Genomic DNA, 24,196 nt, shown 5'->3' on the forward strand with positions numbered 1-24,196 from the left:
CGCCCCGATGAGCCTCTTGCAGATCCGTTCTGTGCCCTGCTCTGGCTGGGAAGTGCCTGCCCCAGCCCCACTCCCTCACTGCAGGGGCCTCGATCTACTCCCTTCCTTCCCTCTAACAGACTTACCAGCCGGACGCTGCTCTCCAAGCTGCTGGGCTGCATATCAACAATTAGGTTGGTATTGGCCAATATGGCTTGTTAATAATCGGCCATTGGCACAGGTCCAAAAAATCTTTATTGGTACACCCCTATTTTTAAGCAGTGCAAACACCTGAAAAGATTATTCAGTGTTGCAACTTTGCAAACCTGCCCAACATGGGCAGGGTGGGTGCAGGACAGAGGTGTGGTGTGGGGGGCGGGGCTCATGCTGCTTCGCACACCCCAGGAAGGCGTGGGGGGTTGTGTGCTTCCACATCTGCATGGGGCTGGGGCTGCGCAGGGCTCTTCCTGGCAGGGGCTGGGCCGAGCTGCACTTGGGGCGGGTGGTGGTAGCACTGGGAAGGGGGGTTGGGAGGGCTACGGCAAATTTTGGGGTGATTGCAGCCCACCCATAGCTGCTTCCCAGCACTGCCACTGCCTGCCCCAAGTGCAGCTCGGCCCAGCCCCCACTGGGTAGAGCCCTGCTGGGCCTGTAGCGGCAGCCGCCTTGCCCTGGGCAGATGGGTGGTGGGGGGCACATGCCCCCACCCCCGCCCCCCACCACGTCATCCTGGAGTGTATGCAGTGGCAGGAGCCACCTCCCTCCCTGTGCCACCCCTGGATGAGCTGCGTGTGGCTCTGTCCTGTGCCCCACCCCAACCTAGCTGTGCAGTGCCTGCCCCAGCCCCACTCCCTCCCTCCCTCACCTCAGGGGCCTCAATCTGCCCCTCCTACCCCATGCCCCTTCCCTTTCCCTTCTCCTTCCACCATAACAGATGTACCAGCTAGACACTGCTCTTCAGGCTGCTGGTCTGGTCTTGGAAATTGGATCAGTATGGGCTGATATGTTTCCTTAAAAATCGGTTATCGGTATCGGTCCCAAATATCTCTGTTGGTGCACCCCTAGTTTTATATATTAGATTTGTGCAGTATATAAAGTAAAAACTTTGGAAGCATTGTACCATCATAAAAACAGAAGGTTCAGCATCATATAATTTTTGAGAAGAGGCTGCAAGAACTAAGATTTAGTCTAGACCAACGGTGCTAAATCTTTTTCCTTAGGAGGCTGGCTGGGCAGTGCCAAGTCTCTCTGTGTGCCACTGGTCCCAATCTGGTGGGTGCTCATGGTTGGGGCAGGTTGGGGGATAGGCTGGCCCCAATGTGGCCCTGTAGGGGATAGGAGCTTGACCCAGCTCTCTGGGGAAGAAAGGGTATGACCTGACCCTACAGTGGAGGGAGGGGTTGTGGCTCAGTCCCGGCTTAGCCCTGTTGGGGAAAGGGGGCATGGCCTTAATGCAGAAGCCGGGGGAGGGAGCGTGGCCTGGCTGTTCAGGGGGTGGGGGGGGCAGTTAGGAGGCATGGTGCAGGCCCAACCCACCATGTGGGACTTGGGATTTGGGAATTTGGCAGAGGACAGGGTTAATATTAGTGGCCAGAGGTCCCCTGTGACCAAATTTCTGGACCCAGGGGGAGCCTGTAGGCCAGATACAATGGCTCTGCAGGCTGCATTTAGCCCATGGGCTGGAGGTTAAGCATCCCTGGTCTGGAGAGGACCAAGGGGGATTTGATAAGTCTTTAAATACATGAAGAATTTTTACATAGAAAATGGAGAAAGACTTTTCCCAGTGGCTGTAGGGGATAGAGCTAGGAGCAGTGACCTCAAGCTGCAACAGAGGAAATCTAGGTTGGAGAGTAGGAAGAACTTTCTGATTATGGTCAGGCATTGGAATGGATTATCTAGAGAAGCTGTGGAATCTCCATTCCTGGAAGTTTTCAGGAGCAGGTTAGATGGTAAGGGACGATACTGACCACATGAGATCCCATCCAGGCCTGCTTTCCTATGGTCAGTAGAAAACTCTGCTCAGTTTTTATCACAACACTTAAAAAAAATGTGTACCAGAAAGAGGAGTGTATAAATGGGCAATGTAAATGATTAAAGATTTTGAAACAATTCCACATAAGAGACTGAAAAGATTGGGCTGTTTATAAGGAAGATACTGCCTATGACTGTCATTTTGCACATCTAGCTTTTTGAGTAGTCCCTAACCTGTTCTTTCATTACTGGGGGCTGTTCACCTCTTCTCCAAGCTGTGCTGCATGGTGCAGCAGTCTGTGACAAGCTGGAGAAATGAAGACTTGACAGTTAAAATTAGATAGATAAATAATAGCTTGTATAACAGTAAGCAAAAAGTAACTATAAATATACTAATGTCAGAAAGGCAAGAGGTCTCAGATAAGGCTGGCCACATGGTGGGACAGAGGTTGTGTGGTGGCCATACCCTCTGCCTGGCTGCTGCTGCCGGTCTGCCCCACACCCACCACTAGGGGTACTGGGTAGAGAGGACAGTGGATGGGTCTCCTTGGACACCAACCTGGGATCCCTGCGGGCAGGGGTGCTTAACCAGGCAGATGGGTTGGGGCCACAATTGGGTAGGAAGCAGCATCTTGCTCCCCGCAATGTCCCTGCGACAGGCGCTGTTTCTGCCTGCAGGGGCATGAAGGGAGCAGACCACATTTCTGCCCCAGGCCCTGGCCCTGGCCCTGAACTGTCACTCCCCACAATCCCAGTTCTCGCCCCAGCCCTATCTGCCTGTCCCACTCCCAGATGCCACTTTTCCCCCCTCCCCCCACCCATCCCATTCATCTGACTGTGCATGCCCTGCCCCCAGGGGTCCCAGGCTAATCCCCATGGACCCCATCTGCTCTGTTTAGTGCCCCTGGTGGTGCGTGCGGGGCAGATAGGACCAATTGCCTTTCCCCCCCAGCCCACCACAGCTCGCTGAAACGTCTTAAGTGGCCCTCCAGCCCAAATAATTGCCCACCCCTGCCCTACCCTGTTCTTCAGCTATTCTAAGCTGCTTATTTTCTCCTTTATGCTTACTGCCAGCTACACTTGTCATTTATGAAGAATGAAGTAAAAAAGGCATTAAATACTTCATCCTTCTCCCCATAATCCATTATTAGAGTACCTTTTGCATTTAGTAAAGCACCAACACTTTCCTTGGTCTTCCTTTTGCTTTGGACATACTTGTAGATTATTTTTTATTTCCTCCTTATTACATTTTTTTTCTTAAAACCCTTGCTGGTTGTATTTCATATCTTGCCTTTAACTGCAGAAAAGAGGAAACTGGGGGTGGTGATGATGGATTTAATTGATGCAGACCACTTAGGACTCTGGGAGATTTTGGAAGAAGCTTCAGTTTGTGAGTCAGTTTGTTACTGTTAGTGTCTGGCTTGAGTCATGCTTCCACATGGGCCCCTGGCAGACATGGAAATGAAGATATGATGGTTTCTTGTGGGGGATCCCCACAATCATGTTTCTTGCAGTGTCACACATGCATGGCAAGGAGGTGTGGCTGTGGGATCCAGCATCAGACCCCATCAAGCCTTATTGCTGGTGCAGGGGAAGCCTGGGATCCCAATCCTGGGTTCCTCCTTCATTGGCAAGTAGCAAGCTCCTGCTTCTGGGAGCCGCATCAACTGTTGGGTCTCCCAGCCACAGGAGCATACCCTTTGCCACTACAGCTGGGAGTCCTGTCAGTTGAGGGGGCTCCTAGCCATGGGGGCATATGGTGTGCCCCTGCAGCTAGGCCCAAGCCTGCTGCAGGGGCACACCATATTCCACGTTCAATTAATGGCATGATAGGAGCCAGCTACAGAGTTATTACACACTTTTTGTGTAATAACTTTATGGCTTATTTCTTGTTTTATTACACCATTACTTACATGAATATGCATCGGGGTAACAGTTTAAGACTGGTTAATCATGTCTTAAATGTAATGTGTCAGGGGCTTGAGAGTTCTCCAGTTGCTTGCTTTTGGAGTCCTGTCCTACCAGTGTCTGTTGGAGACAGGAGCCTAGCCAGATCCAACCCTAAGAGGCTGAAGTCACCATGATTTGTCACCAGTTCAGCTAGTAAAGATTTAAAACAGAGGGAACCTGTTCTGCTACTCTAGTACCCATGTCTGAAATAACTTATGTTGCACTACCTAAAGAACACGTTCTGCTGCCTGTTGATCAAAACCCTTAGTACTAAACACTTTGTAATTAGTATAGAGAATGGGATAGATTTGCACAGGTAGCAATATCTTACAGCAATTTACCAACTATCTCTGGTATCTTAGGCTTCAGAGTTGCCTGTGCTAGAGGATATGGGAAGTAGGATGGGTCTTTATGGTACTTGTCTCTTATGTTGAGAGTTCTGTGTCATTTGCTTACAGTTGAAGTCTTTGGACAGTTGAGCTGCCCCAACTACAACTACTTGAGGGGAAGAGAAGAGTATCATTTTGCAGAGGAAGAGAGATTATTTTGTGTTAGTTTTTTAACTTAACCCAGTGGAGGAGGCCCTTACATTTTGGGAGCAAATATGATTACATGAGTACTATTCCACTCCTGCATAGAGAGGCACAAGGTAGTTCTCATGAATGTTTCCTTTCTTCTCATTTAACAGAAGACTGTGCGTGCCATGGGCAGCATCTCTCTGTAGGGGTCTTCACTTTTGAACTTTGTTTATTCTCCTTTTGTCCATGTCTGATGAAAGCTGTCACATCACAAATCCTTTCTTATTTACATGTCTAAGCAGGTACACATGATAGCAAATATGGGGTGAAGTTGTGCTTTTAAGGTCCGTCTCTATTAAGATGGAGTTAGCCTGAATTATGTTGGAGAATGATTTTGCTGTTTGTTTGTCTAGTGTCTCATAGTTCCATTTTGTAAAAAAAAGGAAATTCATTTGGAAATCTGTCTATCCACCAAGCAATGTTCAACCAGACATTCAGGTTAAATCCTAGCCCCCCCCCCCCCGAACAATATTCATGTTAAAGTATAAAACATTTGTCAATTCTTACGTATTTAAATTGGTAGATTCATGATTTTTATGGAATGGGATATGCTATCTAATTTGGCAAAACTTTTAAAGGGATTTTTCACCATGCTTAATTCCAAAAGGTGAATGGTTCTAAAAGAATGTGAAACAGCCATGGCGGGTGGGTGTGGGTATGGGGGTGGGCGGGTGTGTGCATGAGGGTGGAGGGGAATAGATTTTATATAGTTTGCCACTCCTTGAGAGGCAGTGATTCCTTGCCTACTGAAGAAGGCCACAATCTGGAAGGTAGTTGGATTCAGCCTAATACCCAGCTATTCAGTTTTGTAGCTGTGGCCAAGAATGTTTTGTCTTGCCAGAAGGCAACAAAACTGTTCCTACTTCTTGTGGACAAAGGTCTGGTTGTAGTAATGTGTGTATGTTGCTGGTTACATACAGGCTGGGTTATGGAAGTGCTTTCTGTGTTTAGAAGTTGTGCTAGTTGCCACATAGAAGATGCAACTAGTTTGAAATGCAGACACCTATTCCTTGTGTGCAAATAGTATAACATGCATTGCTCCATTTGTTTCCCAGCTGATACCTTACCTAAGACGAAGTTTTTGTTCTTGTAATTAAAGATATTGTTTAGATGAGTATCATTAAGACAATGGCTATGATGTAACTGAGCATAGCTTGGCAAAGCTTATCAGAACTGAAAACAAGGCTCTTGGGGAAAGGTGATAATCTCTGGACATGTTTTGAAGGAAATCAGAATTGATATAAAGGCAGCTTCTTCACATCTCATTTGTTCTTAGAAGACTTCTTCAACCAGGGCATTGCCACAGGAGGTAGAGTAGTTAAGAAAGAAAGCCTGTGGAATGTGAACCTTCTGAGGGATAATAAGGTGTCTTAGATCATCTATTACATAATCACAAAATATAAAAGTAAGCCTTGCAGCTTGCTTTTTCTCACTAGCTTCTCATTAAGTTCTTTTTCTTTCAATTAAATTTATTAGGAAAAACTTGTACTTGATTGGGGGCATCAAAGTACCAAACAAACCAAGTCTGTCTGATTAATTTAAAATACTATACAATATTTATTTTATTCCTTTGTGAATTCATAATACAGGCATACCTCGTTTTATTGTGCTTCGCAGATATTGTGTTTTTTACAAATTGAAGGTTTGTGGCAACCCTGCATCGAGCAAGTCTATCGGCGCCATTTTTCCAACAGCATTTGCTCACTTCATGTCTCTGTGTAACATTTTGGTAATTCTCACAATATTTCAAACTTTTTCATTATTATTATATTTGTTATGGTGATCTGTGATCAGTGATCTTTGATGTTACTATTGTAATTGTTTTGGGGTGCCACGAACTGCGCCCATATAAGACGGTGAACTTAATCGATAAATGTTGTGTGTGTTCTGACTGCTCCACCGACTGGCCGTTTCCCCGTCTCTCTCCATCTCCTCGGGCCTCCCTATTCCCTGAGACACAGCAATATTGAAATTAGGCCAATTAATAACCCTACAATGGCCTCTAAGTGTTCAAGTGAAAGGAAGAGTCGCATGTCTCTCACTTTAAATCAAAAGCTAGAAATGATTAAGCTTAGTGAGGAAGGTATGTTGAAAGCCGAGATGGCTAACTGCTTGGCGCAAGACGCCTAGCTTTCGGCCTAAGTTGTGAATGCAAAAAGATTACGACTCGCTGAAGGCTAAATGGTTAGCATTTTTTAGCATTGAAGTATTTTTTAATTAAGGTATGTACATTGTTTTTTTAGACATAATGCTATTGCACACTTAATAGACTACAGTATAGTGTAAACATAACTTTTATATGTACTGGGAAACCAAAAAATTCGTGTGACTTGCTTTATTGCGATATTTGCTTTATTGCGGTGGTCTGGAACCGAACCCACAATATCTCTGAGGTATGCCTGTATAGTAAAGAGCTGTTGCCCTTGTTGAGCCATCAATTAGAACTTGGCTTGAGTAACTAAAAACAGTTACTATTCAAAGCCTACTACTGTGTGGCTTGTGATTAATAACTTCATTTTAGACAATGAGACGTGTTGATTGTAATAAAGCTGTTCTATAAAGCAGGATGCACCCCATTTTGAGATTTTTTAAAATAAAAATACCAGTTTGTTGCATTTCTATTAATCCCTTGAAATAACATGCCACTTACAAGAACAGAAGCACTTTAAAAACTCCTTCTTACATAGTAGACTTCCATGTGAGTTCTAAGCACTTGAGGAGTTCCAGTCTGAAGCCTTAAAAGAAACAGGAGCCATGCTGACTGTAGCAAGCAAAGGAAGAATAAAATAAATGTCTCATTCCAAGAAGCTGAGGTTGGTAGAAAGGGTCTTTAATCCATATTTGGATTGCAAAACATAGTCATGATACGAGACTGTGCTCCGGATCAGGACTCGGCTAAACTTCAGAACAATGCTTATGGGACCCTTGCTTCATTTTAATTAACTTAGTCATTACTATGAGAGAGGTTCGTTCATTTTTATATATTTTTTTTTAATCTTGCCTTTACTTTGGTTTCAGAACAGCCATAAGCTATTAAATTGTCCACTGCAAGAAGAAGGGGGTAAGGAAAGAACAGAACAGTTGGTAAAAGGACATGATAAATGATGCAAAAATATGTGCATCTCTTCATCAAACTTTGTTGTTCTGCATTTTCCTTTCTTTTTGAAGAGTGAAAATAGGAGGTGAAATGAAACCTTTATTACTCAGGCTTGAAATGTCACTTGACCCAAAAAATTCCCACTTGCCTGGCTGCCTTCCCCTTGCTTGGATTGTTGAAACAGTGGTTAAGCTTGGCCTTATTGTCTGCTACTGTGTATTGTCTACTGCACTGATGAAAAATGAAGATGTTATAGAATAAGGCTGGCAGTCTGTTAGTTAAGTGAAGTCACTGTGTTTGTCCTCCAGCCCAGGGGTGTCAAATGTATGGTCCTTGGGCCAGATCTAGCCTGTGATGCCATATGGTACGGACCGTGGGTCTCAGACTGACCCTGCATGTGATGTGCAGAGCCAGTCTGGCGCATGGGCTGGACCCAGCGCCACAGGCACTCAACATAGTACAGGGGGTAGGTCCGGGGTGCACAATGCATGCAGAGTCTGTTCTGGATCAGCCCTGTGCACTGGTGCCATGGCTGGTCCCAATCGGGCCATGGTGGAGCCAGTGCACAGGTCCAGTCTGGTGGTGTATGCCCTGTGTCAACCCCCTGGCCCACATGCAGCACCCACAGCACTGAGTCTGGCCCATGTGCAGGGTGCAACATACACTGGCCCTTCTTTGGGGCTTGTGCTGCCTGCTGTGTCTGGGCTGGACTTGGTGCTGCATGCTGATTTTGCACACACAAGGAGCCAGTATGCAGGGCTGGTTGGGCAGGGTGCCTCATGCAATGCACGTCCTATGCTGGTCTGTGTGCAGTGTCTCTGGCACAGGGTCCAGCTTGTGTGCTGCCTGTGGCGCAAGCCCTGGAGCAGGGCCAATATGTACTGTGTGCAGCAAAGGGGGCTGGCTTGGGGAATGCAGTGTATGCAGTGCACAGAGTGCCCTGCCGGACCGACCCTGCGTGCTGGCTCTGGTGTGGCCTGATTCAGACCGCAGCCCAGCCCAGTCCAGAGACCCTTATCTGGCCTCTGGGGCTGAATGAGTTTTATACCCCTCCTCTAACCTATTTCCAGTATCAATTTGCAAAGATAATACTTGCAGCTTTCCTGCTCTTATCTAGCTGTCAGACATTTCTGGTTAGTTCTAGCCTTATTGCTTTCTATTCTGTGGAGAAAAGTGTTAAAGAGAAATCTGTCAAATACCTCCTACTCCTGAGATACTAGTTTGGACATGCAGTTGGTTGTTAAAATCCTGTTTGAATCATGGCTGTCATGCAGACAATTCTGCAGGGTCTGGAAAGATGCCTTGCAGTTCTGGTTTTATTTTACTTTATTAAGCTTGGTGCTTTTGTGTCCATTCTGTTAAGAGAACCAAGGTGCTCAGTCTGTTTACTGATATGGGCTTTGCTCTTGTGAAAGTTCAAGCAAAAACATTTAATTCTCTTCCTTGTGGATTCTAAGATAGCTGAATTGAACAACTTCATGCATGTGAGCACTAAGTGAAATATTATTGCCTGGGTTCCTGGTTTTCTTGGTTGAAAAATCCCAAATTCTTTTATTGTAAAAATTAATTCTCTGGGTAAAAAGGTTCAGCTGTGGCTGTGTTTCTGTCTCCCCCTCTACCTTGCTTTGTGGTGCTGTGCAGCTCTGATATGCCAGTGCCCTGCCCCTGCCCTTCACTCCGAAGCCACTGCACTCCATCCCTGCTAATGCACCTCACTCCTAACCCGGAGCCCCCTAGCCCTGCCAGTGCCCCTCACTCCTGAACCCACAGCCACCTGCTCCCAGCCCTCCAGTGTGTGAGGAAGGGAGTCCACATGTGGGGAAGGTGCAGTGCACAAAGATTTCTGCACCCACAATGGGGAATGGGGCTGCGGTGGGGCTGGACTAGCTCTGGGTAGGAACTGGCTCCATGGCTCACTGGACAGGACCTGGCACCACACTACCATGGTGTTGTGTGGCAGTGGTGGCAGTGTGGAGTTGTGCCCCACTGCTGCCAGGCAGGCAGGGGGCACCTCACCTTGGCAGCCATGGTGGTGCAACACTCACAACTGGTCTGGCCCTGCTGCAGCCTCCTACTATGCTGTGGGCTCAGAATTCTTGGGTGTGGGGGCCATGCTTCCATCCCCACTGCCCAGTGCATGGCCTGTGGGCCCCCTCCCCAACCAAAGCATGGTATATGCTCCTTTCCCTCATACCCCTGCCCAACGTATGGCTTGGGCCCTTCTGCCTGGAAAGCTGCCAGCCTGCAAGGAGAAACCCGTGGTTTCCCACTTTTTTTTCTTCTTTAATAGGGAAGGCTTGTGACCTTTTCTCATTTAAAAGAGATAATCCACATTTTTCTCTGTTAAAGGAGTAAATCCACATTTTTCCACGGCAAATGGAAAACGTGGATCCCTGCTTATTACCTTACAACATACCACAGCTTAAAGTTTCAACCTCTGTAACTGCTGGTGTCCTACAGTTTGGGATTCATCCTGCTTAGACATAATAAATCGGGGGTGTTGGTTGTAGCCATGTTGGTTAAGGACATGGGCAGACAATGTTTTTGGGTAAATGTGATTTCTTTTATTAGACCAACTAAATAGTTGGAATTTTTTTTTGCAAGCTTTCGGGCACAAAAGTACATGGACATATTGAGCAGTGCTGAGCTGTGGGGTCACCATGGCTTGAAATGCTGTTGACTCTGGTGGGTCTCAGCTGTCTGAACTATAAGATAAATCATGAGCTTTTTCCTTGGGCTAATATCATGCAGAATTCTCATTACCTAAAAATAGGTGCCAAAGTACTGCTTAAGAAGTGTGTTTATGGAGTACCTGTGCTAAAACTTGCAGCAGTTTAAGAAAAGGTAACATGCATCAATTTTTGATTAACTAAGTATAGGCGTACTATGTGGAGATTGCTACAGCCATGTTTAATTTCAAGGGTATTGTTTTCAAATTTGGTTCTCATTTCCATATACTCGGAGAGAGAAGGATCTGACAGTAAAGAGAAGGGGAAGGGGAAAAAGTTGGGGGAAAACAGAGAACAAATTCCCCTCCCTGCAATTTATTTTCCCTGCTATAGTAGTGGGAGGGGGACATATTCAAGGCAGCCCTCCTATAACTAAATTCTATACATGGGAAATTATAACAAACTAATACATTTTCCACATATAGAATCTAATTGTGGGGGAGTTGTTTTATAATCTGGCTTATTTGCTATTCAGGTAAGTTCAGTACTAATGAAAGTCCAACTGTCTTTCAAATATTTTTTGGGTTAGACAAAATGTCAGTTTGTAAGTCTTTTAAATATTCATGAATTTTAAAAACCTGGTTTTTTTTTTACCCTTCAAGACCTAAATTTTGAATTAGACTGTCTGTTAGATGCAGTTCAGCTGTATTTGAAGTAGTAATGTATGAAGTTTAGATTAACAGGTGAAAATAAACAGATGTAAAGAAAAATGTGATCTAATATGGAATTACAGTTTTGTAGCCCTGCTCTGCGTAAGAGAGAAACTGTATAGGAAGAAACCTCTACAACTTAAAAGCAATAATACCACGCATCACTGTACTGAATGAAAGACCCCTACCCAATAATTGTGCTTTGCTTGTCAGACAGGAGGTGGATAAGTAAATCATTTTGGCATACTGTAGATCTTAAAGATGAATTGATCATCCAGCTAACTCTCTTTGCTCAAAAGAGAGCAGAATCAGAATGAATATGACTGTGTTCTTGCTACAACTAAGATTGTGTAGTTTCTTTGGAAAGAGTCCTTTGAGGCAGTCGTTTTACCCTTTTGTAGCCTAAAACAAGTATTTTGATGTTTTTAGCCATATCTAACTCCCTAAAGGTACAGAAAGGAAAGTACTTAATGATATCTAATATTTATTATTTGGATATTTATTTTTTACTTAGAATAAATGCAGTAGGTCTGTTGAGTCTCAATATCCCACTGATAAATAAAGTACAATGCATATAATATGTAAGTCTTAAGTTTGATGCCAAGCTCTTTTTGCTAGCCTCCACTGAAGCATTTGTATCCTTTATGCCATTGTTCTTTACAGGTGCTAAGATTCCCATTCTAGAAATGAGCTACTGCTTCCATTGACACTGTATCCAATAGTAAAATTAAGCCTGTTGATTTTTGCTGGGTTATGCCTTTAGTTGTGATATACTTTTAGACTGAATTGGTGTCTCTGGCAAGTGTCATACTTAGTTTGCCACTGCTACCCCAATTTACTGTTTTATTCTGGGGGGTTTTTGCTTCAGTACTATCCCAAGTTTAAAGAATCACGGAATACTTGTTTTGAGAAAAATGCATACAGTTATATAATTCTGTTAGGTATATTGTGTGTGTGATAGACTATATGATAATTAATGTAAAAACTTTTTGTGCACCTGATCATTTATTCCTTTTACTCTGCAATATGCATGTCTTGAAAGACACAAGTTTTTTTTGTAAAGCAAATGCAGAGTATTTGTGTGATTCTGCATGTAACCTTTGCCTGTCTTTTTGCTGTCTTGTCTTTTACATTGATGGTGTTACTGTGCTTGTTTAAATCCAAGGTAATTTTTTATTTCCCATCATTTAACATGGGGTGGGGGAGGGAAAGGGGTAGAGTCCCTTGTCTTGGATTTGAGTACATGTGGGGAGCAGGCAGCCACTGTGTCTCTGACTCCAGCCCCTTGAGTTGGAGTTGGAATCAGAACTGCAGTTTCTGTCTGTCCCCCTACTGCCACTTACCTCCTGGCTTTGGCTCCAGCCTGGTTGTGTAGCATTGAGGCCAGGCTTTGCTGCAGCCATGTACTCTGTGCACCAGGCTAGAGTGAGCTGGAGCCAGGGCTGGAGGGTAAGTAGTGGCAGGGGAACAGGTGGGGTCGGGGAGAGCAGGCAAGTGAATGGAACCAGGTGCCAGGAGGCACAGACACATATAGGGTACAGATCCCACAGCAGGGGCAGGCACTGGGAGGAGGAGGGATTTGGGGAGGTGTCTGGCAGGCTGTAAGAGGCAGGGGTGGGACCACTTGACTCCCGTTCTACTTGCCACCGCTTGACTTGCTGCAGCATTTGGCGTGGGAAGTGAATTTAAGACAATTCCCCAGTAATTAGATTATTTACATGTATACAATTTATTAATAGTTTTCCATTTTCCATGTATAGAATCTAATTATTAGAGGTAGTCTTAAATTCAGAGTCATCTTGAATTTCGTTAAATATGGTACTTTGATTCTGAAGTAGGTGATGGTACACATTTATATTGTAACTTCTTACAGTATATTGTTAGGCAGCCATTGAGGTGTGCTTTCAAGTGAGGATCAGAATTAGTCTGCAAGAATTCTGTGGGTATTTCTACACTGTAACATTTTGACATCTGGTGTAACTGGTAGGAAATCTGTTGTAACTGGTAGAAACTCTAATGGTGTAACATCAGGCAACCAATTCAGTAATAAGTGCCTGACTTTACATACCATTAGAAAACAGTTCCTTTATTATGAATGGATGTTTCAATGTGAGGTGTCAGTAATGTGAATTACTTTGTATATATCTATTTTTATTCTTTTTATTTTTGGATCTTTAGGACTAATGGCAGAAGAATAAGCAAACATGGCAGCTATGGTTCCACCGGTGAAGCTGAAATGGCTTGAACATCTAAACAGCTCTTGGATCACAGAAGATAGTGAATCCATTGCTACAAGGGAGGGAGTGTCTGTCTTGTATTCTAAATTAGTCAGCAATAAGGAAGTAGTACCATTGCCCCAACAGGTTCTATGCCTTAAAGGGCCTCAGTTGCCAGATTTTGAGCGTGAATCCTTATCCAGTGATGAACAGGACCACTACTTGGATGCCCTTCTTAGCAGCCAGCTGGCACTGGCTAAGATGGTGTGTTCAGACTCTCCATTTGCTGGAGCACTTCGTAAACGTCTGCTTGTGTTGCAGCGAGTCTTTTATGCACTTTCTAATAAGTATCATGATAAAGGCAAAGTGAAACAGCAACAGCATTCACCAGAAAGCAGTTCTGGATCAACAGATGTTCATTCTGTCAGTGAACGTCCCAGGTCAAGTACAGATGCTCTCATAGAAATGGGGGTTCGGACTGGACTAAGTTTGTTATTTGCACTACTGAGACAAAGTTGGATGATGCCTGCATCAGGACCTGGCCTGAATCTTTGCAATGATGTCATCCACACTGCAATAGAAGTTGTGAGCTCTTTGCCACCTTTATCTCTTGCAAATGAAAGTAAGATTCCACCAATGGGACTGGATTGTTTATCACAAGTAACAACGTTTCTTAAAGGTGTAACAATTCCCAACTCTGGGGCAGACACTTTAGGTCGTAGGCTAGCTTCTGAATTGCTGCTTGGTTTAGCTGCCCAGCGTGGTTCTCTGAGATACCTTCTTGAATGGATAGAGATGGCTTTAGGTGCTTCAGCTGTAGTAAACACCATGGAGAAAAACAAAATGCTGCAGAGTCAAGAAGGAATGATCAGTTTTGATTGCTTCATGAATATATTAATGCAGATGCGACGATCTTTGGTATGTATGCAAAACTTGCATTTGAAATGTGTTAATTAACAGCTTCAAGTAAAGCCACATTAAAATAAACGTATTCTAATTTGACCTTAAACTGAATGGGGTATGGCAGCTTTTAATGGTATTACAGTTGTTTTGAAGAGGTTAGAAATTGCATAGATAATGTCTAGAATGAACCTGTTGGAAATTCATTCCTTCTTACCAGATCTCCTTACCCAATAAAATAGCAAAAAAACCCCCCAGTTGTCCTCTTTGGAATTGCCACTTCTGTTTTTTATGGTATCAAATAGGTTTACAAAAATATCAAAGACATACTGTATAACCACGTTACCTCCTTTCAGGTATAATTTTATTCCAAAATTATAGCGAAAAGTACAGAACTTGGTTCTGAAGCTTGCTTTCTGTTTGACTTGCTTAGTACTTAGAGTTATGTAGCATGACCTTTTACCTACCACCTCATTCATGTGAACCTCTGTTGCCTGAAATACTGTGGATTCTTCACTGTCTGAAAGTTATCTAATCAATTTCACTACTGCTCAGAACTTCATACAGGAAAATTGTAATAAAATCCTGTTTCATTGTGGTCTTGACACTTCCTAGGGAGAGATTCTTCCTTACCACTTGTGAATATTCTTTAAACCAGTGATTCTGAACTGGGGTGATGCAAGATCCTTTTAAGGGTGCATGGTGCTACACAATATAAAACCAAACTGAAATAAATGCTGTAACAATATTATTGTTGTGTGTGCAAACACCTACGCGCAATTTGCAAGATGAATCCAGAGATTTTAAATAGGAGTCCAAAGCATCAAAACATTTCTGTCCTGTCCTGATGTTTCTGAGATTTTTGCAAAAGAATTGCTCTATTTTTACATGGTCAACAAATGAGTAAAAGCTCAGAGCTGGGTTTTTTAAAGAATGCCTTTATTCTAAAAATTTTGAGAACTACTGCTTTTAACTCATTCAAGTCCTGAGGGATGCATCATCACCAGGGATCTTGGTTTTCTCTATTTAAAAACCCCAAATCCTTTGATTTAAGGAATACCAGAGTCTTATTTAAAAAACCCAAATCTGCGTTTTTCTGTGATTGAAATGAAATGCTATATGTGCATGTGTGTGTATGTGTATCAGTTGAACACAATGTTTTATTGATATATTTACAATTTTCAATCAATCTGAGGCACTGGTAGGCTTCCTATCAGTATAATAAAATAAGTTCTAAATACCTATATATTTTCACACTTGATTTTGGGGTTTTTTTAATCGTAGAAAATCAGAGCTCCTCCTGCCCCCTTTGCTCATTAGGATGCAGGTCCAGCTGCTGCTGTTTCCCCCTGCTGCTCTGTGGCACTGAGCAGTCCTGGTATGCCAGTGCCCTGCCCATGCTGTTACCCCTTACTCCCAAGCCACAGCCCCCTGGTCTTGCACCTCACTCCCAAGCCACACATGCCCTCTGTCCCTGCTGGTGCCCCTCATTCCTGACCCACAGCTTTCCCCTGCCCCCAGCCATGTTGCTGTCCCTAGCTTCCAATCTGCAGTTCCCTGTCCCTGTCAATGCCCCTCACTCCTGACTTGCTGCTCCCTGTCCTACTCCCTCCTCTCCCCCCCAGCCCTGCTGTAGGGGGCTTCCAGCTGCCTCCTGGCCTGCCTAGCCCCATGCAGGCTCACAGAACTCCAGCATGGGAAGGGGGTGAGGGTCCTTTGGGGCTGGTGGGGAGCTGCGTGGCCAGGCCACTGGGGACCAGGACCTGTGTTCTTAGAGGCAGGGATGGCTTTGTGGCTGGGAGACACTGCCTGGGTTGGAAGGTGAGCTATGACCAGGCCACCTGGTGCAGCACAGGTGCTACAGACATCCCCTCTTCCTCCCTCCAGCCTGCACCAGGGCCAGACTCAGTCCACTGCCACCTGCATGAACAGAAGCCGCCACAGCCATCACAGGAGCAAACAGAAAACCTGGGTCTCTGGTCACCAAGAACTCTACTAGGTTAACATCCCCACTTGCACCCTCCCAACCTAAATTATTAAACTATTTTAAATAGATTAAAGAAATGGGAAATTTTTTTTTAACTGAATAGGTCATATAGATTGCTGACAGTTGTGGACAAACCCTCCCTGCAAAAGGGACATTACAGGAGGAAGCAGCCTGTTAGTTTGACTTGGCTGTGCAGGTTCTGTATAGATCAGGTGCTTCAGTGGGGCTTTTTGGCACTTTTATCTAATAGCTGATTCAATCTGCTATTACATAAGAGCCAAAAAAGCCCTGCTAAAGTGCCTGATCTATGCATATGTCGAGTGAGCCAGGTGCAACTAACTTAATGCCTTTTCTCGGTATGCCCTGGGCTCAGCATGGGGGCACATGGAATTTAAAGTAAAGCACCCTTTTTTTTAAAATGTCTGTAAGCAGCCATAAAGGATTTTTCCCCCCATAAAAAATAAAACCAACAAATTTCCTATGGAAAAACTATTCTGCATTCACGGTCATCCTGGTAGTATAGTTGTATCGAAGCTTGTATTTAACTTTGTTCAAGGAAATTGAGTTGACTGAACTGAGGTAGATCTAGTGCTTTATTGAATGACTTGTATAAACTCTGAATCAAAACAAGTGCTGTGAAATGCTTCATTGATTACTGTTTGTCTAACAGATCTTCAACTGTGTTACAAATGTTGTGTTGAAACCAGTGCGATTTTTCTTTTTTTTCCAAGATGCTTTTTTGGTGGAAAATATTTTTCTGTGGAAAGGAAGTTTGTGTGTGTGTGTGTGTGTGTGTGTGTGTGTGTGCGCGCGCGCGCGCGCGCTTGCTTGTTTTTTAATTTTCAATTTAAAAATATTTTTGAAAACTTTCAAAGCTTTGTACAGAATAATCTACAACTTGAGTATTCTAACACACACAAGCACACTTCAAAATCATATTAAGGGAAATGGAAACTTACCGTTAAGGATTAAATCGCTAAATTTTAAAAAATGAACAATTAAAGTATAGTCTCAAAGTATTATTTCCATGTTGTAGTTAGTTGTTAGAAACATCATCCAAATAATTCAGTTTATTAGCAGAAACAGCTTAATTTTTTTCTACCACTTTTCAGAATAAATTAATTTATTGCAAATGTATTGCATATTTTGTTTAAATGTGCTGTTGACAAATGGGTTGATTTTTTTTTTTTTACAATATCAATGATTTTTTTTTAAATTATAGGGATCATCTGCTGATCGAAGTCAATGGAGAGAACCAACAAGAACATCTGATGGTTTATGTTCCCTTTATGAAGCAGCTTTATGTTTGTTTGAAGAGGTGTGTCTTGAAATGAACCTAGAATTTAAGCTAATTTCACTTTGCGTTGTCACTTTTATATCTGTTTAGCTTAATAGTATTTTTTTAAAGCAAAACTATTAATTTTTCAGTCATTCTCGAGATAATCAGTTGCTTTACAAACATAATTGAATCAAGCCTCAGACCTACTCTGTAAAGAAGGGAACAAATCCCCATTTTATAGATGGAAGACTGAGTCACAGTGAAGTGAAGTAACTTGACCAAGATCATAATAGAGCAAATCTATGGGATGACTGGGTCTAGAAAGATGTCTTTTGACACCCATTCATGCATTCCAGTTAACCTCAGAAAATGTGAAGTGGAATTATTCAAAATATAAGATTTAAGATTAGTTGAGGATTTTTTGTGATATGTTTTTAATAGCTCAGCTCTTTAGTTGGGAGAGATGTTTGACAGTCTTTTAGGCACAAAGTAGTGTTCTTCAGGTCTGGGGAAGAAGCAGCCCCAGGCTTACCCTTAATAGGAGTGACTTGTGTTTAACTCTATGTAAATGAAAACAGTCACTTAAAGGATAGAGAATAGCTGTAAAGTAGGAGCAAAGAGATGTTATCCAAAGTAGGTGCAAAACAAGGAAAACACAGTTTAATTGATAACCTGATCATATAGAACAGGGGTAAGCAACCTTTTCTGTATGCAGGCTGGAATGATCTACCTCAAGCCACAGGTGGGTGGATGAATGGTAGGACCCTGCCAGAGTGGCTGCTTGTCTCCCTGGCAGCATGGGGAAAGCATCCCACAGCCAGTGTTCGCTAATGTTGTCAGAACCTGTGCTGGCTTTGAAGGTTCTGTGGGTGGCATCTGGCCTGAGGGCCACAGGTTACTGACCCTGGGTGTAGAAGAACTTAGTTTGGCCTGTGCCTGCTTCTTTCCCCATAAAACATATCACGCTTGCCTCCTGTATATTCTTGGACTATGACAGCTATGCAGCACTCTAACCTTGCTACAACATAGATTTAAGATTACTCAGTGTGTATGATGAATTGGAATTAATTATGTTCTAGTTTAGCTACTTTGTGGACATCTTTTTTTTTTTTTTTTTTTTAATTTCAATAGGTTTGCCGAATGGCATCCGACTACTCTAGAACATGCGCCAGTCCTGACAGCATACAAACGGGTGATGCTCCCATTGTTTCTGAGACTTGTGAAGTATATGTTTGGGGTAGTAATAGCAGCCACCAACTGGTGGAAGGAACACAAGAGAAAATACTTCAACCCAAACTAGCACCAAGTTTTTCTGATGCACAGACAGTGAGTGATATTTTTTTTGTAGTGGTACGTAGTGTAATGTAAGAGTTAACTGGGAAGTGTCTTATTCTATTTGAAGTACAAAAACCTGATAAACTTGTATATATCGTCTATATCTATAGATATATATCTATAAAGATTTTTTGAGATTATTAGTATCAAGTCTTATATTTAAAAAGAGTAAATTATCTGGAATATCATAATTGTTTATGCCTCCATAGGAAAATGTGATTTTTATTTATTTATTTTTTAAATTCGTAACAAGTTACACACGCCTATATCTAAAGCAGGGATGGGCAAAATATGGTGTATGGGCTGGCTGTGGCTCACCAACTGATTGTATCCAGCCCATGGTTTGGCAGTTGCAAAGTTATAGGATCTTGTCCATGGGGAGCTGATGGCTCCAGCTGCTGTGTTGTGCTGGCTGGGTTGGCATGTGCCAGGCAGGCAGGCATTACGCAGTCCCATATGTGGCTTACACAAGCTCCCACCCTGTGTGCTGAATGCAGAGCCAGGTGTGTGCTGTCATTAGGTGTGGATGCTGACTGTAGATTCCTGCTGGGGGTTGGGGCAACTGCCCTGGACCACAGCTGACATGCTGATGCAACAGTATCACCTGTGGACCTGGGTGGACACCTCAGTCCCCAGTGGGAAGTTGCCAGCTGTTGTCTGCACCTGTTCAGTGCTGCTTCCAGCACGTCAGGCGAGAGCTGGTGTAAACTGCGGGGATGTGCTGTAGGTGTGGGACAGTTAGGGAAATGGTTGGGGGGTGGGGAGCAAAGAGAGGTGGCAGCTAGCGCTGGGTGCCAGACAAAAGCAGGACCTAGTGGTGGGCATGTTCATTGCTGCTGAGGCCCTTCTGGTTGCGGCTGCCCAGAACCCACTCTCGGGCTGTCCTGTGGCTTCTCCCCACCACCATGTCGACCTGGGGCAACCTGGAGGTAATGCGGGGCAGTAGCAGCAGGAAGTAGTTGCAGGGCAGCCCCAGTGTGGGCTCTGGCTGCTGCTGCAACCAGAAGAGCCTGGCAGCAGCAAGTGCACCCACTGCCAAGTCCTGCTTTTTCCCAGTGCCCAGCAGTGGATGCTGCCAGTCATTGTGGGCAGGGCCATTTCTTTGTTGTCCCGCCCTTCCCCCAAACTGCCCCACACCTATAACACATCCCTGCAGTTTACACCAGCTCCTGGCCCAGATGCAGGAAGCAGCACAGGGCAGGCACCGATACCAGCACCAGGTACTGCCAGTGAATTCCTGCTGGTGATTGGAGCCTCCTTGGGGTAGAGGGGCAGGCTGGAGGCTGAACCTGCTGCCTGTGCCCATACCAACTTCTCACCTCCACTCTCCCCCTGCCCTGCCTACTCTTGGCCCCATCCCACTCCCACATACAGAAGTTTTTGGCGAGCTGTTGTGGGGGTGGGAAAATGCTGACCTGGCCCATGAGAGTTCCTCAAAATTCCCTATGTGGCCTGTGGGTCCAAATAATTGCCCACACCTGATCTAGAGAATGAGAACATAACTTTCTCCATTAGGTCATGATTAAAAGATGTTTGAAAGGAGGATTATTCAGGTTGTGTTGATTTTTAAATCAAGGTGATTTAGATGATCAAGTGAAAAACCTGTTTTTAAATTAGTAACTTTAATGAGCTTTTCCATTTACACTTAAGTTTTTTTTCTAAAGATGGGTGCATTCTCATTGTTAATATAATCATCAAAGGATGTAGATTTACAACTAAATACAGTATTTACACTGAAATTGATATGTTCTTCTGTTACTTTGGAGGGTAGACTCCAACTGCATGCATTTTATTTTAAGCAATCATGTATTGTGCCATATCTGAAAAGCTTGGTTTTAGAAGTAAGATTTCTCCCTGATTTTTTCTTTATACAGAAAAACATGCCACCTATAACTCAATTTTTTAAAAAACTCATTGTTTTAGGATACGGTATTTACTTTTTGTTTAAATGCCTAAGAAAGTGTAATTTTAGACCTTAATTTATCATGCATTAATGCAGACTTTATTTTAAACACATTTATTTTTAAAAAGGAAACTACTTTGTAATTTAAGCAACAAAACACAAATATCAGATTTTTTTTCTCTAAACAATCTGTTTTTAGCAACCCCCAGGTTTTTGTTTAATTACTGCCTTTTTTATACTTGACCCTAATTGTAGGTATGTGCTTTTGTGAGTTTTATTGATACAAGAATTTTCCAAGAAGCCAAAAGATGTTAGAGCTGCTGTTTGCTCTCTGTTAGTCATTTTCACGAGATTTGCCTAGTGTAAAAGTCAGAACAGGACTGTCTTAACTGCTGGCACAGCATGCTCAGCTAGCTTGCTGAAAATCAAGCTACAGTATGTTCTTTCAGCTTTCAGTCGCAGGTTCTATAGTCACAACTTAGCACTTTTGTTGATGCATAACACAAAATAGAATAGTTTGCTCTTCTGTTGCTTTATTGGCTTTGCACTGTTGACTTAAGTAAAAGCTTATGTTTGGTTACTACACAGAGAGATGATGGTAGTGCAGATTCTGCAATAATTCCTAATGAATCAATGGGATTTTTATGTACCAAAGGACTTCAGGTTCAGGTTTTGCAAGGCAGCCTTATGCATTAGCATAACTACAGTGTTAGCAAGCATGCCATATTGTTTGGATTACAAGTCAACCTTTTTCACTTCAAAAAGAAACATAAACATCACTTCAGGGGGCAGGGGTTCAATCCATACTTGCAATAATATGGTAAAATTATACAGACCCTTAAAGGCCAAAATGGCTGGTCATGGTACTAGAGGAGCAGATAGTCCTGTACAACACCCTAAGGACCAGCTGTTGTGGCCCCACAATGCAGCTCTTGTATCCCTTAAAGGTACTACACAGAACCATTACTTTTGGCATGGCAGATTCACAATGTTCATAGAAGGGCCAAAGTAGCTGAGTGAACTACCTTGCAGTTCCCAGGATCTCCTTGGTCTGCTTCACTGCAAACCAAGATATTAATCCTTCATTAGGGAACTAGGAACTGGGGATGGAAACAGACATCACCTTTGTGCCAACATCATTTTTGTGGCATCCCCTGGAGTGACATGTCTGTGTAAACTGGGAAAGTTGGGGCTTCAGGGCATGCATGTCTGTAAGTAGGCATTTCCTGCTTGCTAACACCCCGGGCAGCATGCAAGGGAATCCCTCTGCAGGGGATTTCCCTGCATCTTCTGTATGTATGTGTGTGTGTGGTTGGGGGAGACGGGGGAATGACACATAACTGTCATGGTGGGGAGGGCTTCAGATTTCCAACTTGTGCATTGTGCAGTTATCCCATCTCTATGCTTGCAGATGTGGAGAAATTCTCTGCAGAAGGATTTTCCTGTGCATGGGTATTTGCCAGTTATTGGGAAGGACCTGTTCTCAGATATGCCCAAGGGAAAATCTCCTGCGGGGGAATCTCTGACTCCCCAACATGGGGGACATGTCTGCAAGCAGGTGTTTTCCCCTGTTCAATGCATCCAAAGTCAAGGTATGGCAGCTGGGGACTTCTATAGATGTCTGTGGAGCGCGGTTAGCTGTGTTCTGACATATTGTGTTACATACAATGCTGATCATGCTCCACTGAAGATGCCTTGTTTCCGGCCTTAGACACGCTATATCAGGTTGAGGCTTCCAGATCTTGGGCTTCATTTTAGCAATCAGGGGAACCTCTGGTGCAGTCCATGTGACAGGTGGCTTCTAGAGCCACAGAGCCATCAAGTGAAATGGAAGGAAACCAGGCAGAGCCCTATTTGTGTTTTTTTTAAGTTGATCAAAACTTAGGATTTGTTAAATTGGTATCTTCCAAGAAAACTGAACAAAAATTGCCAGAACAATCCCATACAAATTCCCACTTTCTACATCCCTGCATCCTTAAAAAAATTGGAAAAATTTGGATTTTGAACTCTTTGCATCCAGGACTTTGGTTCTAAGTATCAATGAAATTTGAATCCAAAACTGCAATCCACTTGTGGCTATTTAGTAAGGGCCTATCTTTGTTTAAGCCTGTAAATAATTTCCATTTATCTAAAAATGTTTGTCTGTCTGTTGCCATGGAATTTTAGGCTTAAGATAATTTTAGCCAAGACTCACTGTATCATCTTTGGTACAGAAGACAGTTTTTAATTTTAGCATTTTTAGTGTGCTTAACCCATAGCATCTTTCTTGCTTGTTTGATTTTCATGTGAGATTTTGGTAAGGGCTGAAGCAGTTCAAAGCTTCTTATGGTCATTGTCTTAATTAAAATTGGGTAAAAACTATTTTTTCTAAACTTTGACCTCACACTTTCAAGTTCACTTTTATGCAGGCTGAACTTGTACTCTGAGCAGTCCAGTAATACATAAAGACCGGATGGATGTTTTATGTGTAATTCCTTGAAAGATACTGAGATTGTTTTTTCTGAGTCACAAGTATATCTTCAACTTTTCACTTGTGGCTCTTCATGTAAAACTTGAAAATATCACTATGGTGGTAGTTTTTTAACTGCACTAGGTATGTGGTCATATGTGATGAATCATTCAAACTGCAGTTTTCTCATTTGAACTCCAGTATTCAAGTATGTGGTCTTGTGGCTCTTTGGTTAATAGTAGTAACTTCTTGTGTGCCTCCAGTTAGGCATTGTGTTATTGCCGTAAGTAATGTAATATATACCTGCAGAACATATTTACATGCTTTATGGTTGAGGTGCAGCAGTTCTCAGTTGACTCCTTTAATCTTCATATGGCTTACCTACATGGGAAACCTTAGTGTACAGTGTAATTTAGGGGAGGGTTGTCCAACTTTGGAGATGCTGGAGACTGCATACTGTGTGGTGTGGACCATCCTTCCACAGATATCCCTTCTTGTGCCATACTGTGTTGAGTGCCCACCTCTGCTGCTCCATGTTGGGCACACATGCTGCACCTACATTGTGTAGGGGGCTTTGGGCTCCCTGGTCCCCACAGACTACTCTGTGTCCCCATGGTGTTGGTAACAGGGCAGGTCATCTCAGATCTGGGTGATAGCAGCGGGAGAACAGTGAGAAGAGAGGCACCCAGAGTGCATGCAGCCTGTTAGTGGGACAGCCCTGAATTAGGGTATGAGTTTACAGCCCCAAATTTCCATGTTCATGTCAATAATACTTACTAAGGGCACCTTTGCAGGAGGTGGCTTACTGTACTTTGAGAGTGGAATAATTTAATTTGGAGTTGGTATGCGCTGAGAGCGCTCCTATGAAAACTTAGTACAGAATCATTGGTGCACTGTAAGTTCCTATCCCAGTTTGCTGTGTACTACCTTCTCCATTTAGACAAATCCGTATACCCTTAAGTATACTGTCCTTTGGACTTATTTTCCTTAAAAACATAATTTTTCTGTTTTTTTTCTGCTGTACAATTATTCACATTGATATTCAAACATCCTCTCCCGCATTGTGTTGGGCCATTTGCTATCTACTCTCTGTTGTGTTAAGTTGTTCTTATTTAAAAAAAAAATGTTCAAAAGCCACCCCACTTCTTTTCATGGATCTGATGAACCTTGGGT

At 43.3% G+C, this 24,196-nt stretch overlaps 1 protein-coding gene across 6 annotated transcripts in view; it reads left to right on the plus strand.

Moving 5' to 3' along the window:
- HERC1 (HECT and RLD domain containing E3 ubiquitin protein ligase family member 1) overlaps window positions 1-24,196 on the plus strand; it is a 163,961-nt gene that overhangs the window by 11,425 nt on the left and 128,340 nt on the right. For all 6 annotated transcript variants that reach the window (XM_019533386.1, XM_019533388.1, XM_019533389.1 and 3 more), the window contains exons 2-4: window positions 13,133-14,088; window positions 17,280-17,375; window positions 18,468-18,662. In XM_019533386.1, coding sequence (XP_019388931.1) covers window positions 13,159-14,088; window positions 17,280-17,375; window positions 18,468-18,662 — 1,221 coding nt within the window. In that variant the 5' untranslated portion in view covers window positions 13,133-13,158. The remainder of the gene's footprint in view (window positions 1-13,132; window positions 14,089-17,279; window positions 17,376-18,467; window positions 18,663-24,196) is intronic.

The sequence above is a fragment of the Crocodylus porosus genome, unplaced genomic scaffold, assembly GCF_001723895.1.
Source record: "Crocodylus porosus isolate Cpor-Errol unplaced genomic scaffold, CroPor_comp1, whole genome shotgun sequence".
Classification (NCBI taxonomy): domain Eukaryota; kingdom Metazoa; phylum Chordata; order Crocodylia; family Crocodylidae; genus Crocodylus; species Crocodylus porosus.